The sequence below is a fragment of the Ptychodera flava genome, chromosome 9, assembly GCF_041260155.1.
Source record: "Ptychodera flava strain L36383 chromosome 9, AS_Pfla_20210202, whole genome shotgun sequence".
Lineage (NCBI taxonomy): Eukaryota > Metazoa > Hemichordata > Enteropneusta > Ptychoderidae > Ptychodera > Ptychodera flava.
This window is the reverse complement of record NC_091936.1, coordinates 21315422-21334066: the sequence shown is the minus strand read 5'-3', so window position 1 is coordinate 21334066 and position 18645 is coordinate 21315422. Positions and strand designations below refer to the sequence as shown.

Genomic DNA, 18645 nt, shown 5'->3' with positions numbered 1-18645 from the left:
TTAGGTCAAGATACGTCACACACTCTGGTGCTGGTTTTACTCAACATTCACCAATGAGGCTGTCTTGATGGTAACACTTTGACCATCAACATGTTGTCTGACCACAAGCTCAGGGATGTGGTTCAGCAAATTGTCACAAATTTACTATATTACATTACCTTGTAAGGAGAACACTTTCATCGTTCCGATTAAATCTTCTCAGTTATGATGAAAGTGTAACTGAATATCATTGTGTTTGATGTGTTTGTTTTGAATGGCAAGAAAAAAATAATATTATTTGAAATTAAAAGAATATCTCTGTTTTAACAAAATATCGCTGATGAATTTTATCCTATTTTTTTTTAAACATGAAAGATTTGAGGCTGTACAGAGAAGGTCCAGTCAAAAAATCGAACAAGAGGACGTGGGAGTGTGTCTGTGCATCGTTAGAAGACTGGCAAAGTTTTCTGAAGCAGTATCGTAAAACGTCCAACGCGCAAGAGAAAGAGTTGGTCGACTACATACAGCATGCTTTATGGCCTCTAGTGGAAGGTCAGCTAGAGGTGAGTGTAAGGTCATCTTGTATGTTGTGTTGAGTCCTATCTTTTTAGTCCCCACGGACACCGTCCGGGGGGACTTATAGGTTTGGTCATGTCCGTGCGTGTGTGCGTCCGTGCGTGCGTGTGTGCGTGCGTCCGTCCGTTCACGCAGATATCTCAGAGATGCAAGAAGCGATTTCATTCAAACTTGGTACAAGGATTACTTCATATGTCATACAGATGCACGTCGATTTGTTTTGTGATACGATCCAATATGGCCGCCAGGCGGCCATTTTATTACGATTTTTTCATGTACAGAGCCATAACTCAGACATGTTTCAACCGATTTTATTCAAAGTTGGTACAATGACATTGACCAATGTCATAGATATGCACGTCGATTTTTTTTGTGATACGATCCAATATGGCCGCCAGGCGGCCATTTTATTACGATTTTTTCATGTACAGAGCCATAACTCAGACATGTTGCAACCGATTTTATTCAAAGTTGGTACAAGGACATTGACCAATGTCATAGATATGCACGTCATTTTGTTTTGTGATACGATCCAATATGGCCGCCAGGCGGCCATTTTATTACGATTTTTTCATGTACAGAGCCATAACTCAGACATGTTTCAACCGATTTTATTCAAAGTTGGTACAAGGACATTGACCAATGTCATAGATATGCATGTCGATTTGTTTTGTGATACGATCCAATATGGCCGCCAGGCGGCCATTTTATTACAATATTTTCATATACAGTGCCATAACTCAGACATGTTTTAACCGATTTTATTCAAAGTTGGTACAAGGACATTGACCTATGTCTTACATATGTACATCAATTTGTTATGTGATACGATCCAATATGGCCGCTAGGCAGCCATTTTATTACGATATTTTCATGTACAGAGCAATAACTCAGACATGTTTCAACGGATTTTATTCAAAGTTGGTACAAGGACATTGACCAATGTCATACATATGCATGTCAATTTGTTATGTGATACGATCCAATATGGCTGCCTTGCGGCCATTTTATTACGATTTTTACCTGTCGAGGGCCATAATACTCTAAGGCATATCTTAACCGATTTTATTCAAAGTTGGTACAAGGACATTAACCTATGTCATACATATGTATGTCAATTTGTTTCTTGATATGATCCAATATGGCTGCATGGCAGCCATTTTGTTACAATTTTTTCGTGTCCTTAGCCAAAACTTGGGCATGTCTCAATTAATGAAGAGGACTCTATCCTCTTAGGACATGTAATCAAAGTACCCATTAACAAGTGGGGACTGTGTCATCAACGATGACTTGTTGATTTACCAGATATGATTTTTTAGCAAGATTTTCGTATAGGAAGCTTGGTTTCAGTTCATACAATGAATGCCTATGTATAGTCCCTATTGTCAAATTTTAAAATTGCTCTTTATGGCCTGATGGCTAAATGTTTGATGTATGCTGTCATCAATAGCATGCAATTAAAGATTATCAAGAGAAAATTTTGAGAAGGAACCAAAACCAAGTTATTGTGTGTGTTGAGCTGTTTAGTTTCTTGAAGTTGTATCTCTATAAAAGCTAGCCTTTGACACCCTTGCAGACCTTCCCCAAATTGTGTTGTACACACAAAAACAGCTTCTTTTGTTTAGCTCTGTGAACCACATTTGGGGGTGACATCCCCGCATGGGTCAGAGGTCATTATGAGGTCAGAGTTCAAAGGATCACAGATCTTTTTACATCGGTGCACCTTTGAGTCGTAGTGTACATGGCTTTCATGATAGCCAGCCTTACCAGTTTGCATATGAAATTCACAAATTTTCATGCTGTCTCATATTATTGTATTTTGATATGATTCGAGGATCATAATCATCACCATGTCCTTGTATGAGAACAAGAATGTTGATAACATTCTGTGAAATTTTTTTGCAATATGTACAATATATCTGCATTTTTTTCAGGCAAAAGAAAGAGAAGAGGTTGAAAGATACAAAGCTATGGAAGAGGAGGTCAGTTTTAGACTTCACTTCTGTGTGAATGTGTCTAGATGTTAAAGGGGCCATAGCTATAACTTATATATAGTAATGTTGTCATTATTTTAGTTCTAGACAACAAGTGTATTATCGTATTCTTCTCATCAAAGTATGTTGAAATGCCAAGTATATCCTTACCAACACATTGCATTGTTTGCAATAGGTAATGCCATCATCAACAGTGAATTCTGTACAGGATGGAAATTTATTTGGTAATACTAACACACAGACTGTGTTGGCAACTTGAATGCTGGGGATTTCGGCACAACTCTTTGAAGTTGAATGAGGAAGTGTATTTCACAGACCAAACTAACTTACTGCAAAGTACACCAAAAGTTACAGTTATTGGAGTTTAAAAAGTTCTATCACACCGAACCAAATGGAAAAAAATTACATGGAATGGAATGAAAAATTAATTTACCATCCCCCTAAAAAAATTCAGAAAATGCTTTTTCATAATTTGATTCTTAATATGTTCAACCACTGTCTTGATATTTCTTTTATACAATGTGTCTTTAAAAAGTATGTATTAACTTGATTTTCCTGATTTCGTATAACATTTCAAGTGCCAGTTTGTTACAAATTTTATAGATTTTTATCAAGTATAGTTTTGCAGTTTGAAAATAATGGAATGAGTTGCTCTGATAGTTGCATGTATCATGAGAAATTTTATAAAAATCATGACAGAGAGACCCCTCTTGAAACACCAAGTTGTTTTGACTTTCTGATACCCAAGGTTTCATTGCAATGAAAATTCAAAAATAGTGTGTGCCACGATCATCCAAATTTCAATTTTGATGAATATTTGATGCTCTCTCACTGAGTAATCTACGTTGATCTCTCTAAAGCTGTATTACAACACTTCAAATTATCAAACAACATTTTTGAAATGTCTGTGTGGTTTTGTATCTTAAAGAATGAAGAGGTCATTCTCAATGAATCAAACCCATTTGACTTCGACGAAGAGGACGCAATGATCATATCGAGGGAAACAGAGGCTTTTCATGCCAACGGTGGACTCTTTACAAAGAGTGAACTCAATGTGAATGGAGGGGATATTTTTAATTTAAACGGCCCGGAAGAGGGCAAGGACATTGACGATAATGTTCGAAAGAAACGGAAGAAAAAAGATGAGAGAAGTTTTTCGGATATGGAGTTCGGGTATGATCAGGACAGCGAGAGTGAAATGAGTTACAAAGGTAAGGCTGTGCCAGCAACTGGCTGTTGCAATCTTGCAATCTTGGGAAATCCTTCATGTTGGTCTGTTCATGGAGCTAGAAACGTTTCTAGCTCCATGGTCTGTTTAACTCTCATACCTTAACCCTTTGAGTGCCAGAATTTTTTTCCCACCACAATTTTAGGGCAACATGTTACAGTTTTTGAGAATTTCTCTGTAATTTTTTGGATACTTTTGGACCAAACAGACATCATTTTTCATTTGCTACAGTTCTTTATCAAAATTTTGGCAAAATTCTGAAAAAAATTGACTTAAGTATATTTTATAAAGGTGATAAAAATTGACTTTGATGCCCAAAGAATTAAGTTTCATTAGTAAACGCTTCTTTTCATTTTCATCGAAGGATTTTTTGCCCACTTGAAGGTCCTATTGTACATCACACAGGTTTGTGTATTGCAAAGAACATGTCTTTGGCCCAGTGCATGATGGAACTCAGATTTTCGATTTTTTTAGTGCAAGAGAAAACAAGCTAGAGAACCTTGCGACTTTTGACTGAGTGCAACGTATTTTACCCCATTTGTATAGTATTGCAGGGTTCTCAGTGTCGTTGGTGTTGCAAAGTTTCACAATAGATGAATCAGCCTGTAAATGAAAGTGTTAAAAAAGGACAACTTATCTATGACCAAAAAGATTGCCTCACTTATGCACTAATCTGCTGAAGTTTAACCCTCTCATCATCATGGTTTAGCCCAGATCCATTGCTTTCAAGGCTGATTATAGACTTGTTCACAGGGGATTAGGGATGAACAGGTGAAAGTGGTAATTGTTTTAGTTTGGCTGTTCTAACATGCTGGCCTTTTTGCAGACACAACACAATTATAGGTCACATCGTTTAGAATTTAAAATGGTTCAATGGGGAAATTCAAAACAATCCAGATGGATTAGTCCCTTTAACATGGCTGTTCATAAGAAATGAACCAACTATAATACATTTCTAATAAAAATTACTGAAATAATATTAACAGATGGTGATTTACATTTGTGATGCACTTTATTTTCCCAAGAATATTTAGCCCGTAGGCTTGGATATCACAGAGTTTTTCATACTGCAATTGGGGAAACGTGATAATGGCAATGAAATCGGAATGCTTGCTAGTGTTTTGTGTATATCAGTGCCACAGAAACTCCTGTCTACTGAACTGTCTTTTGCACGTACGTTGTGACAAAATGTGTTGGTTTGTCTACACGGCTGGCAGTGGGAGGGCCTCGATAGCGCAGATGCTGCCTGGATTATTGAGATATTTAGAATCATTAAAAGCAAAAACGTTCTGTAAATTTTGCTCTAAGTAGGAAATAGAAGGGAGATTCATCTCTTCCTGAAGACATCACGTGGAGCATTTTGAGAGGGTTAATGTCTGCAATTTATCAGGACTCGCTCAGATGTGTGACTTGCATGTGGACCGCTGTTTCGCTCACTTTTGAAAAGCTGCACTTCAAGTAAAATGGTACTGGGTTCACTGCAAGGCCTTGTACAAATCCTGTATCAAAGTTTTAGTAAATGAAAAAAAAAGGTCGACTTCAATGTCCAAATTACCAAGTTACCCATATTCTAAAGACCAGATGTTGATTTTATTGGCTCTTTCAATTTCAGGATGGGTATTTAGGATAAAAAAAAAAATGTGTGTGGTTTTTACCATTGACAAAGTGAATTTGGCGCATACTTTGAGGTGTGTATGGTATCTATAAAAACCAACATGGCTGCCGCAATTTGTCACATTGCCCCAAGGTATCCCTTTGTATCTGTCGGCAGAAGGCTTACCCTACGCACAGACGTGCCATCTCACCTTCTATATTTTCCACTTGAATGTTGCATAGAATTCAGAACAGATCGGTAACTATCACACGAGATTTTCAAAGTACCTCCTGAAATTATTTTTTTACTATTCTGAATGACTTTGAACATTGTAATCCACCAAGCTGTATTATCAATATGTGTGTTGGCAGGAGTTAGCTATGGTGTATTAACGTCATTCATCTACAATGGGTAGGTTTATGATCGGTGTTCAGGGAGATTTTGATGACACAATGATGAAGAAGCACACATGGCTGAATGTTATTGAGAATTTTTGTAATCTGTGTTTCTAATTTTGCCCCAATACATGTTGAAATAGTTTCCATTTAGCATTACAAGACAGGTTTTGCATGTATGAACGCTCATCGGTATCTTTTACCATTGAATATTAATTCAGGAATATTAGAGGATGATGTACATGAATGTTGATAATATTTTCTGTATATTTTGTTGTAGGATGCAGGTACGTTTTGTTCATCTTCTCCACAAAGTCTGTTTAAAAAACAGATTTAATATTAGCTGTATCATAACCCAGTGTCCACAATATGCAATGTTGCTGTCGACATGTAAATTCTAGTCTGGACTAGAATTTCGGCATCAACCATAGCATTTGATTTTACGCACATACAGGCTGTGTTGAAAAGCTGAACACCGGGTTTGTCAAAATGCTTTCAGGAGTAGAATGAGAAAATGTGTTTTCCAAAACAGATAAAAAATTAATGGAATATATATCCAAAGTTACAGCATAGACGGAGTGATTGTCGTACAGATAATCCAGCTTGAGATTTCATTTGACGTGATAAAAATTTCTGTCATAGAGAGAGAAAACTGATAGAAGGATATCTCTAATATGTGTCGCTGAATGGAACATGCGTTGCTGTCACTTGTCAGACGCATTCTTGTCCCTTAATGGAGATCAATACACTTAGATGATGTAATCACTTGTTTGTACCGGAAGCCGCCTTGTGAATTATTGACATGTTATGCTGGGTAGTAGGCAAATGCTCAAGTAGGCAAATGACACTAAACCACTTATATTTCCATCAGTGCTGTTACGTAAACAGTCTCTCTCAAGAGCAGAAAAAATGTCCGGGAGTAAGGTCTAAGTGGGGTGACTCTTTCAGTAGTTTTACAAAGGTCACAGATAATATAGATAAATAATCTTGGGAACCCATGGCCATATTACTGCTGTCCTATTTGTGATTGCGTTGCTGTACTAAGAAGGAAGTCTGGTAAAGCAGCTGGCAACACAGATAACAGTTGCAGACTTCATTCTCCATTTGGCAAAAAAAACACTGAAGTAAAGTCAGTAGCTTTGTTAGGTGCCTCGTTACAGTCAGCTTTCCCAAATTTGAAGTCTGAAGCCTGTTTCTTTCATTCTTTGTTTATTGAACTTCTTTCACCTTTTCTGTTTGGGTTTTTTTTTTGGCAAAAAAAGGGAAAGCTTAAACTCTTGCCTGCAGTTATTACATGTTTTGATCCAATGGCAAAGAGATATTTAAGTTAACATGCATTTCAAAATTGAAATCAGCAGGAGATTGTACAAGGGAAACCCTATTCAGTGAAGTACATGAAAAGTTCATTTTATGGAAATCATGCATTTTCATATTTTGACTAGCTTTTGGAAAGGCCTCAACAAACCAGTTGTAGGCAGCAAATGAAATAATTAGGAAACTATTTCCCATGCAAACTGATATATCTCAGTCATTGATGGTGAAAAAATTACCACATTACTTTTCCTTTCCGCAAATGTTTCTGAAAATACTTCCCACCAACAATACCATGGTAGGAGAGTTCTTCATGTGATGCAATACAGCATGAAAGTTTTGTTGACATAACACAAGGAAATTCACTGGAGTAATCGATGTCACCAGTTACACCAGTGTAGGGGTGTTTGTCGAAAGATGTTTTTTCTAAAGCAGAAAATTTTTGAACAATATATTTAACACTGCAGGAGCATAGAGCTGGTTGAATCATTCAAATCAGTTTCTGCTCACAAAAAAAATGAACTCACTTAATTGTAAGGAAATTAAAATTGAAAAGCCAAACACAGATGTAGGGAGTATTTTATTTAGCTCTGCAGAGAAAGTGGATCATTTGCCTTCCCACATCTGTACAACTTTATGTCAACACAAAGTAGCCATGGAAAGGAAGGCGGATTTTGTAGTTTTCTTCACAATGTCAAATGAAAAGGGAATTGCTTTCCACAAAATGCCTTTTTGTTTAATGTCTGCGTCTGTCAAAGTTGTCACGACTGAAAAGGGCCACATGGTGTTTAATCAGCTATTACATCAACTTCTGAAAAGATACTGTTTTAATATGGTCACTGATGTGCCTCTCTCAATTTCTCAATCACAGACGACAAGGGCAAGCCCTTGTCGAGGGCCAAGAGGAAATGTGTGGTTGCGCGACAGAACAAGAAGAAAGAAGACTCAGAGTGGTGCTCTGATGTGGAAGATGAGAAACCAAAGAAATTAGAAGCCAATGATACAAAAGGTATGATAATGATTAGACTAGGAATAGGTTTGAAAATTTTAAAGAATGTGTATTATCATCAGACGTGTGAGTGGTACACTACAGTCCAAAACTTTTCATTTTAAAGTGCTGTGCTCAAGTTTTTTTCAGAAATTTTCACAAGGTTTTCAAACCCTTTTTATACGAAAAGCAGAGGTCAGCAAATGTTTCTGTAACCCTGTCACCCACAACAACACAGACTTTCTTCATCACCCTCAGGTAATCTGAGCATTGATTCGACTTTCCCCAATCATCTGTTGAGTTTTGCAACTTTGACCTCACAGTCATGCCATTCCTGTGTTTGGATTTTTTTCAGTGCTTGAGCCCGATCCAAGACTAGTGCCAGCGACATCCATCGTGCCAACAATCCCTACACAACAACAAGTGTTTGTGTTCTCCACTTCGCTAGCCAACAAGGCTGCAGAAGCTGTTCTCTCAGGGCAAACCGACTCCATCATTTCCTTTCATCGGAGTCAAGCTGCTAAAAGAAAGTACTTACCCGTTGACAATGTAAGTATAAACTTCACTGAACTGCTCTCATAGCCGGCCATATTTTTTGTTGACAGTCACCAGTGTTTCATCTAGAATGCTACACCAGGGGGGGACTGGTCCCCCTCTACTGGAATTTTTGACAGGGATTTTAAAATTTTGGGGGGATTTAACTGAAACATATAGTGACATCTTTATACGTAAGTTTTAATGTTGCAGTGATGTTACTTGTGTTATACATACTACAAGCCATAAATAACTTGCTTACACAATCCAAGCTGCTGGCAGCAAACACCATCCTCTATAAGATTTTTTCAAAAGTCAACAAATTTGCGTATCACTGTTGTGAGTGGCGGACAGCTCATTAATATTCATAAGCATTACCATTCTTTAAAAAATTTTAGCATATTCTGTATGCTAAAATATTCTGTATGTTTGTTTGTACATATTCTGTATGGTTGCTCTTTTAGGGCTTAATGTACATTCAAACATAAAAATTAAGGTAGCGGTAAAGGCTATTTTTGCACCAATTCTTTTCTCAGAGTTAATGTCAAGTTTCAAGTGTTAGAATCAAGATATTTAGTTCAAATTTTCAGGATAACTCCCTTAGTTAATACTTTCTCCAAAGAATATAAAAATTGTATATTTGTAGCCATGATTTTGAAATATGACACCAATCAATATTAAAATTTAATTTCTCATATTTTTTTTACATATTTGAATTTGGATAGTATTAATATTACCAAATTAGTTATATATATGTTGACACTATTAATTGTAAGATTTGTACGGCAGGATTTGTAGGTAAAATTTGTTTTTATGATTTTACATGGGTTTACATATCAAAAAATTATTAAAAAATTCTTTCAAATTTCAAAATGTGATTTTTCAAAAAGTACTTAAAATACAGGAAAATTGTGCCGTACAAATCTTATCTGTAACCTTGTTAATAGGCTGTAAAAATTCCATGTCCATATCTCATTTCAAAGGTTGGATAAAATTGGTATAAAATTATGTAGGAAAACTGTTATTCTGTCAAAAATGTTGAAAACAAGCCATATTTGAACCCCTCTTTTGAAGTCACAGAGCAGTCTTTTTGGTTAATCTCACTTTTGACACCTCTTTGACACTCAAAGAATCTAAAAATGCATTTACAATAGCAGTCACGCATTCTGAATGCAAGCACTGCCTTGTCAAACTTTCTTGAAAAACAGTAAAAAAAGACTTTCCCTTTTTAAACATTTTTTTAAAAGCTAGGGGACCTCTACCATAGTTGATACACTAAGGACTCCCCAACTTCCTCTTATTTGGTCAGTTTTTCAGAAGTTTCAACGGGCTATAACTCTGCAATGCCTATGACCCCAAATGTCTAGTTTTTAGCTACTATAGACTATAGTCTATAGAAGCTATTGGGATGGGTATCCGTCCGGCGTCCGTCGTTAGTCTGTATGTATGTATGTATGTATGTCCGTTTGTGAGGCGTCCGTCCACTCAAATATCTTGAGAACCGCAGTACTTACTGATTTGATATTTGTTGTGTAGATTAAAAATATGATTTTGAGAAACTATTTTTTTTAATTTTTTGATAATGTTGAAAATAGGCAAATTAATGCCAAAAAAGGCGTTTTTGGTAAAAAATCTTCTTCTTCATAACCGCTGGTCAGACAGCTTTGTTATTTGGTATACAGGTCCCTAGGGACAACCCAACTTAGATTTGTTCAAATTGTGATGAAATATGCAAATGTGTATTTTTAAGGAATTTTTTTGTCATTTTTGGTCAAAATTTGACTTACATTGTATGTAATTCTTGTACTGTATAAATCCTATCAATTCACCCAGAAAAAATAATTAATATGATTTTAAATAATTGAATAATCATCAAAGCCAAAATAATTTTAGTGTAGAATTATCAGAAAGTTCAACTTTTTTGACAGTACATAGTGAAATGCTTACCATCTTAGAGGATTAACCTGTTCACCCCCAATTCCCTGTAAACAGGTCCACACTCACCATTGATAACAATGGGAGTGGGCCAAACGATGGTGGTGAAAGGGTTAAAACATGTAAAGGTAACTTTCCTGAATCCCAACTTTGACATATCTGAACCGTCATTTATTGTGCCCTGTATGTTATCTCAAAGAAATTGCTCGCAATAGTTTGTCATGATAAGGTGGTCAGATAAATAGAGATAGAGAAAGTTCTAATTTTCATGTATGGTTGACTTGCTGAGGATAAAATAAAATTACTTTTTGAGGAAAAAAATAGAGTGGTCAAAGTGATACGGTATTTATGGTAAAGCTGGGCTGTAAGATTCCTCATGTGCTATTTATAGCAATTATGCAATCTGTGTAAACAGTGCAATGAAAGTGTTACATGACTCCATACAATGCTTTTGATGACCTTGAACTTCTTAAGTTTCAAACATTTGTCTCTTCAGTGTGCTTTCTCTGAGTAGGTACAGTCTCAACTTATTCAACAGAACTTACTTACAATGTTAATTTGAAAGTTAAAATGTGGTTGGTTAGGATGAAAATAACCAGCTTAAGATTATTTATAACCTGACAGATATGCTGTATTTTTATGACGTAAAGCTTGACCTTAGTGAGATAATTTCATACAGTTAGGGAATACTTAATTTTGTATCCATGTCTATAGTAGCTTCAGGGACTTTGGCCCTATGTTTTTATTCCACAGAGAATGTTGACTACTTGTATGTTTTAATAGTTTTATTGAAGTTTATAACTGACGCTCTAGCCTTTACCGCTACCTTAACAACAGTTAGCCATTCCCACTGTACCTTCAAGGGATTTTTTTTTCATTTTTCACTGAACTGTCTGCACTACAAAAATCAAGAAAAAACTTTTTTGTAGTTATAAAGGAATGTTTTGTAGCTTCTGAAAAAATAATGTACTTGTTTGTCACGTTTTTACTGTGCTTGTATCACCTCTCACTACTGTAAGTTTGGATCAACATTGCCCTATACAAACCACTTAGCTGTATTTTTCTAGTGACCTAGCTGGTCTTGTAGTTTTGTGCGCAGACTCAGTAGAGTTAAACCGAAAACTTAGAGGGTCGGACCTTAGTCTGCTGTATTTTGAATGCGGAGTTTCTCGATGTCAGACTCACTCCAGTTGCTTTTTGTCAGTCATTTTAGAACGGGAAAATAACAAAGAGAAAGGTTGGTTGTCACTGACAGTTAACTTTAGGGTTTATTTGCCTCGAAAAATAAGTCAGTGTCTGTTCACTGAATTCAAAAACTGGACCCATTGACACCACAGCATGCTTGTGACTTTCATTGCATGCAGTCTGCACTGAACACGTTTCTGTGACAGTAAAGTCCAAATTTTCGTGTCAATTTTGCTATCAGAATTATTTTCAGAGTGTTATGGACATCCATACGATGCATAAAAACTTCAGTTCTCCTTTTCTCAGTTGTACAGAGATAATGTGACACAGAAACTTTATAAGGCTAGGGCAACGAACTTTTGTGAACGTAACTCTCAACTGGCTGACAGGCTTTCATATGCAAAATCAGCATACGAAAATTTACGTGTGGTATTGTTTCAACAGCAATTTATTGAAGCAGTTCAAAAAGTATCAAAATCGAACTAAAATTAGTACCTTCCGTGTAAATATTCTTGCAACGCTATACAATGCTCGTTGCCACACAATTAACAGGTGCCGATAACGGGTCAAATGCATCGGAGTGTGACACTCACGATAGCAGCCATTCCAGTGAGCTCAGTGCAGTGCGCGATGGGTCACCCCTTCTACCTGTGATTGGTGGCACGCAGCACTCCAAAGAGGGGGAATCGCGCAGCCTAGATGAAACACTGAGTGACGTTCTGAATTTTGATTTAATAATCGTGCAGTCTTTGGAAATAAAATATTCAGTGAAGGGCAGAATTTACCAATTCCCTTGAAGTTTCTTCTATCTCTGTACAGACACAAAATATTGTGTGCAGACAACTCTTTTCAGGACACTCAGAGGTCTCATTCATCCGATTCCTCATGAAATGGCTGTAATAAAGGTCAGAGGTCGTCAGCCAATGGATGGTGTTTTTGCACCTGTAATGCCTTCAACTAGACAGTTTGTTGGCAAATATTTCCAAAGATAATGTCGAAAAAGGCAGTGTCTGTGCATCTAAGTGTCTGCCATAGTTATAAATATCTCTGGGAGGAAATATTTCAGTGAAGACTGAAATAATTAATGACTTATTGGTCACTGGGTCAAATGTCATGGTGGCAAATGATTGATCAGATTAAAAGCCTGATTAGATTTGCCTTTTTTTGCAGTTTTTGCACTTTTTTGGTACAAAGATGGTACAAAGTCTAATGCAACTTTAATATGTAAAAATGCTTACCAAAGTGTGAGGACAGAACTTTTTTCAAACATTAGAAACAGATTTAAAACTCACATTTTAACAACTAAATTTTCAAGTGGCAACTCAAAATATTGCCCTCACAAATATTTCCACAAGCACCTGAAATTTATCAACCAAATTCATCATCAATGATTGAAATAGTGGCATTTTCAAAAACAATATGGTTTCATAATGGGAATTCAAAACATCTCTCAGAAACTTGGATGATATTTTTTTGGAAAGTGAAGTACGAAAAGATACAGCTGATTGGGTCTAAAGGTTAGAAGTTTGTGAAGGGTAAATGTCTGAAAGAGTTGATCAGCATTTCAACTTTTGTTTTATATGTTTTGTCTCTGCAGGAAATTACACGGCGACCATCCTTGACAATGGAAAATTCTCAATCACCGCTTGTGCAAGACAAACTGCAGGTGCAGGCAATGTCACCCCACCCAGTCGTGGATACACAGCAACACCACCACCACCAACAACAGCAGCAGCAGCAGCAACTGCGACAGCAACATTCATATCAACAGCAGCAGAAGCAACTGCAACAGCAGAAGCAGTTTCAGAGCAAGCAGCATCAGATGTTCCAGAACCATCAGCAGGAGCAGCAGCAACCAAATCAACAGCAGCTGACACCCCAGCAACAGCAACAACAGCAACAGCAGAGGGCAAATCTGCAGCTTCAAGGAAGCTCACAGACTACTGTTCACCATTATCAACAGGGTCAGTCGCAGAAACCAAAACTGCTGCCGCAACACCAACAACCACACATGCAGCAACTGGGCTCACCCATTGCCCAGCAGCAGCAGCAGCAGGTACAACAAATGCCGCCACAGCCACCAATGGGAAACCAACATATGATGGTGTCGCAGCATGCACAAAATCAAGCAGCACAGCCATCCATGATGCCAGGTGGCATGTCGCAGCTGCAGCAGAGACTGCAACAACCTCTGCAACCCCAGCCACCTCCACCGCAGCCACAGCAACAAGCCATCGAGCAGCAGTACTTGCCACCACAACTGCCGATGGACAATCCAATGGCCAAACGAGACTCTCTTGAAACAGAAAACCTAGACCCGACGGCTCTTTGGGAAGCTCCAATGAGCAACAAACAACAGTGGCAGTTGTCACCTCAACAGCAGCAACAGCAGCAGCAGCAGCAACAACAGCAACAACAACAGCAGTTTCAGCAGATGCCAAGGGGCATGATGGGACCGAGTGAAAGACCGCCATTTCCACCTCAACAGGAGTACATGCAGCCAGGAATGGGGTTCCCTGGTCAGCCACAGCCCCAAAGAGGAATGCCGACAGCTGCTCTAAATATGGACATGCCGCAGCATCAGCAGCCTTTCTCGCCGACACAACCGCTTGGACCTTCACAGGTCCCTATTAAGACAATTGAAAATCCAACCCCTGAACAGTTAAGGCACAGACAGGAAAGGTTGAGGACATTACAAGAAATGCAAAGGTTGCTGTTTCCGGAACAGCAGCAGCAGAACTTCCCAGGTGGCAACATGGGGATGGGTTCACCACCCCCGCCTCTTTCAAGTGTTGTCCAACCTCAGGGCACAATGAACATGAGTACAATGCCAGGGCCTGCTCAGTATGGACCTGGTATGATGTCACCACGCAATACTATGACATCCCAGCAAGACATGGTGAGGTCACCACAGGGACCGATGACATCACCGCAGAATATGCCGCCGTCACAGCTCCAAGGTGGACCTCAATCACCACCACCCATGGAGAGAATGCAAGCACAGCAGGAGTGGATGAGACTGCAGCAGGAATTCTACTCCAAGAAGAGGAGACAGATGGCACAACAACAACAAGAGCAGATGCGACAGCAGATGCAACAGCAACAGCAGATGACTGGAGTAATGGTTCCCCCTGGAGCACCTGTTCAAGGTGGGCCTATCCCAGGTGGGCCAGCACAAGCAACCATGTTGCAGGGAGGACCAGCGGATATGCCTATGAACCCATCAATGAACCCGCAGCAAATGCTCAGTCAGAGAATGCCTCCACCTCCGTACTATGCACCTCATCTCACACACAACCCTGCTCAGAGACGGAGTAGCTTGTCTGGGCCAATGCCATCTCCCACCTCGCCGCACCTTCCCAAATCACCTGCACACTGGCCGCCTCCAGCCCAGTCGTCCTCGGCCTGCAAGCACTGGATCCTTGCCATCACAAGCAGTTCCACCCGGGGTTACGGGTCCAAACTCGTCTGTTCCTCAGAGGATGCCATCGCAAGTGGCCGGTGCCTACCCAAGTGGGCAACCTACAGCAATGAACTCAAGCAATCCTGTGGTTTCTTCGCTCAGGCACAACATGCCGCCAACAGGGATAGAAAAGCCAGGGAGACAGTTTCAGGAGCAGGTTTCACAGCCGCTACCACCATCAGGCCCATCACAGAAGCTCTTCAGTAACAAAGCAAGCGCCATGCCCACAGCAAACACTCCAACCCAGGGAGTGTTTCCAGAGATGGGACCTAAAGCTTCTCCTGCATCTACTGTGGCTACCTCAGTGCCGACCAATGTCAGCAGTCCTATGATGCCATCCTCGTCCAAGTCAACAGGAGAACAAAGTCCTCTGATGCCAATGAGCAGCAAACCACCGCAGACAAATCCTCAGCAACCGGCAGCAGTCACAGCAGCGGCAGCATCAGCTGCTGCGGCTGCAGTATCTGCAGCTGCTGCAACAGCTGCGGCCGTCCCCGTTGCCCCAAAGGTATCCGAAGAGATGTCCACATCAAACAGGCATCTCGTGAATTTCCCACCCAGTGCGTTGAACCGGGACAAAGCTCCAAACTTTCCCCCGAGGGGAGAGGACTTCCATCAGTATGCATCAACCTTTTACCAGAAACCAAGTGTTGACAAACCAGTGAGTACAGCATCGCAGAAACTGCAGCATTTTACACCGCCAGCATCGAGTGCCCCACAGCCATCTCCTTTGAGCCACCCTCAACAGCAAGCACCACAGCAAGCACCACAGCCACCGCCAAACATGCCACCGTTGCCAGGCAGTGTGATGCCTAGCCAGGGGAACTCTATGCCAGGTATGAACAAACCAGTGACGTACATAGACAACAATATGGGTAGTCCTATCAGGCCACAGACAAGCCTGGCTAATCCCAGTCAGCCTGTGATGAGCTCACGATTTGCTGGTCCAGTTCAGCCGCAGGGTAGCCAGCGAATGCCTGGAATGGCTAGTTCTCAACACATTGCGATGATACAGGCTTCACAGCAAATTCCCCCATCGCAGAGCCCCCAGCAGTTGGTACAGTCTTCAGTGTCAAGACAACAGCCCATGATGTCAGGTACCTCGACGTATATGTACGGCCCACAGCCGACGACAGTGCAGAGTAGTTTGGCTGGGACAACCACCGTGTCAAGTCACATGTACACCCAAACTCAGCAGGCACAACAGCAGGCACAACAACAGCAACAACAACAACAACAACAACAGCAACAACAAGGTACCACTCTACCGCCAGTGCCTCTTAACCGTGGAAATCCTCCGAACTCTGGCATGACATCACAGCCCAGCACCTTACACTATTCCCAGTCTCAGATCCCGGCCACTTCCAATCCCATGCAAGCGTTTGATCCGCCGCTGTTGCCAGATGGCAAGGGACCAAAACAGACTCTGCAGTATTTTCCCAACCCGAGTGCGGGAAGTGCCCCGCCTGGAGCTGGAGGATCACAGCAGCAAAGTCAGGTACAGATGCAGCCACAGCAGCCTCAGCCACCGGTTCAGCAACAACCGCAGCTTTCACATTTGCAACAGATACAACAAATGCTGCCTAGCCCTCGATACGCCAGCATGAATTCCAGCATGCAGAGTATGAACATGAATCCTAACATGGGAATGAGTCCAAATATCGCCGTCAGGCAGAGGCTGCCAATGCTAATGGGTGGTAGTGGGGGTCCTGTCGAGATGCACATGGGTAATCCCAACATGAACATGAGTCAGAACTATGCCTACCAGGTAGGTATGCAGGGTCAACGGATGAGCCAATCAGATGCCATGTCTCATCAGCGGCATTTGATGCCAAACTCCAGCCAATCAGTGACAATGTACTATCCCCCCAAGGCAACGCAGCAAGGGGCAGTGATGATAAGGACTAGAATGCCGGGGCCCAACCCTGGCTTTGGTGGCCAACCACAACAACTCCAGCAGCCTCAGCCACCGATGGCCATGCATCAGCAGGGACAGTTTGTAAATTTTCAAATGACCCCATACGGACCACAAAACCCTGCCATGCAAAACATGGGCAGGTAGTATACCGTGAACACATTCTCATCTCAGTACTTTCTCAATAGAATACATAGCAGACGTTTTCAGGGCTGGTTATTTTTTTTACTGCAGTTGTCATGGCAACCCCACCAAGCAACCTGCCCTATAAAAGGAAACCCATCTTTGCTCATTAGAATTGTTATCAGCGCTTTACCAAAAATTATTAGATGAACTGCCGATGAATTCATGAAGAAAACGTTGAGGAAAAGACCAATGGTCATTGTAGTTCTGTCAGACTGCTTGAGACAGAGGTGCTGGTCAGTTTAATGTGGAACAGTGGACAGATTCAGTCTGTATGCAACTGAATTCAGAACAACACCTTTATTTGTGTCTTAATTCCATTGTAATAATTATATATGTAGATATATGCAGGAAACCCCCAGAAAAAGAGATATTTTGAGACAGTGCCCTCAGGTTGCTGAGTTGATTAGGGTATTGTATGTAAATATTTTTTATAAAAAAGGTGCCTTTTCAATCTATTTTTCAAATGAGAGGTCGTACAATTGACAATAGCTCGGACAGCTTAGAGAATCTTTCATGTTTCAAGCATTCTAGCGTTTTCAAGGTTGGCAGTTAGGTCTGATGATGTCATGTGTAAGTAACTTGCCCTGGCAGTCACCTCATACAAACTGAATTCACTGAGCACAATCTGAGATGCCGGATAGGTAGGGGAAAGTGCGGTCACACTTCACATTAGGAACAGTATTTTTTGATGAGATGTGGGTCAAAGGTCAAAGTGCAAAGGTTACATACAATATGGTTTTTTTGACTAGTGCCTTGGCAAAACCCCAGGTTGTGCAATCTGTGAATTATATTTTGTGTTGTGACATTCGAAAAGGTGATGTTTGTTATGTTGGAAATGGCTGTCTTACAGCTGCTGTTGTAGCTGTCTCTATCAAAAGCAAAAGCAATAGCAGGGCCCACAGCAATTCAAGGCAGTAAGTAGTATCTGTCGCATCAGTGTAAGGAGTTTGTTCACACAGCAACTTTTCCATGTAAAATTGCAAGACAAGTCATTTTTGGGGTAATTCTTGTAAAACTCATGGGGAGGTTTCACCCATGTTCATGAGATTCTTTACTTTTGACAATTCTAGTCGAAAATCTTTCCAAAGGTTCCAGTCTCAATGAACCCCAAACCAGTCTCTAGCAATACATTTAATTATGAAATTCAATCAAAAATATACAAGACCTCAACCATGATGTAAAGGAAGTGGATGTAGGGCTGTGGATTCCCCAGGAAATCTACAACAAAATGCAAAATTGGGAGTGATGGTTTTTTTTTTAAAAATTTATCAGGAATATTTTATTTGTATTCATTATATGCCCCAAGAAGTCAAAATGTAATTTGGAAACAGCCACTGGTTTTAACCCAGTGTTGCTATCGCA

The 18645-nt window shown here is 40.1% G+C and overlaps 1 protein-coding gene across 1 annotated transcript in view; it reads left to right on the top strand.

Annotated features, from left to right (window-relative positions):
* LOC139140329 (nuclear receptor coactivator 6-like) overlaps positions 1 to 17415 on the top strand; it is a 53438-nt gene extending 36023 nt beyond the window's left edge. Inside the window, 7 exon segments of the mRNA XM_070709490.1 lie at positions 355 to 542; positions 2490 to 2537; positions 3478 to 3760; positions 7949 to 8086; positions 8421 to 8614; positions 13317 to 15115; positions 15117 to 17415. Coding sequence (XP_070565591.1) covers positions 355 to 542; positions 2490 to 2537; positions 3478 to 3760; positions 7949 to 8086; positions 8421 to 8614; positions 13317 to 15115; positions 15117 to 17244 — 4778 coding nt within the window. The 3' untranslated portion in view covers positions 17245 to 17415.
* Positions 17416 to 18645: the final 1230 nt, after the last annotated feature.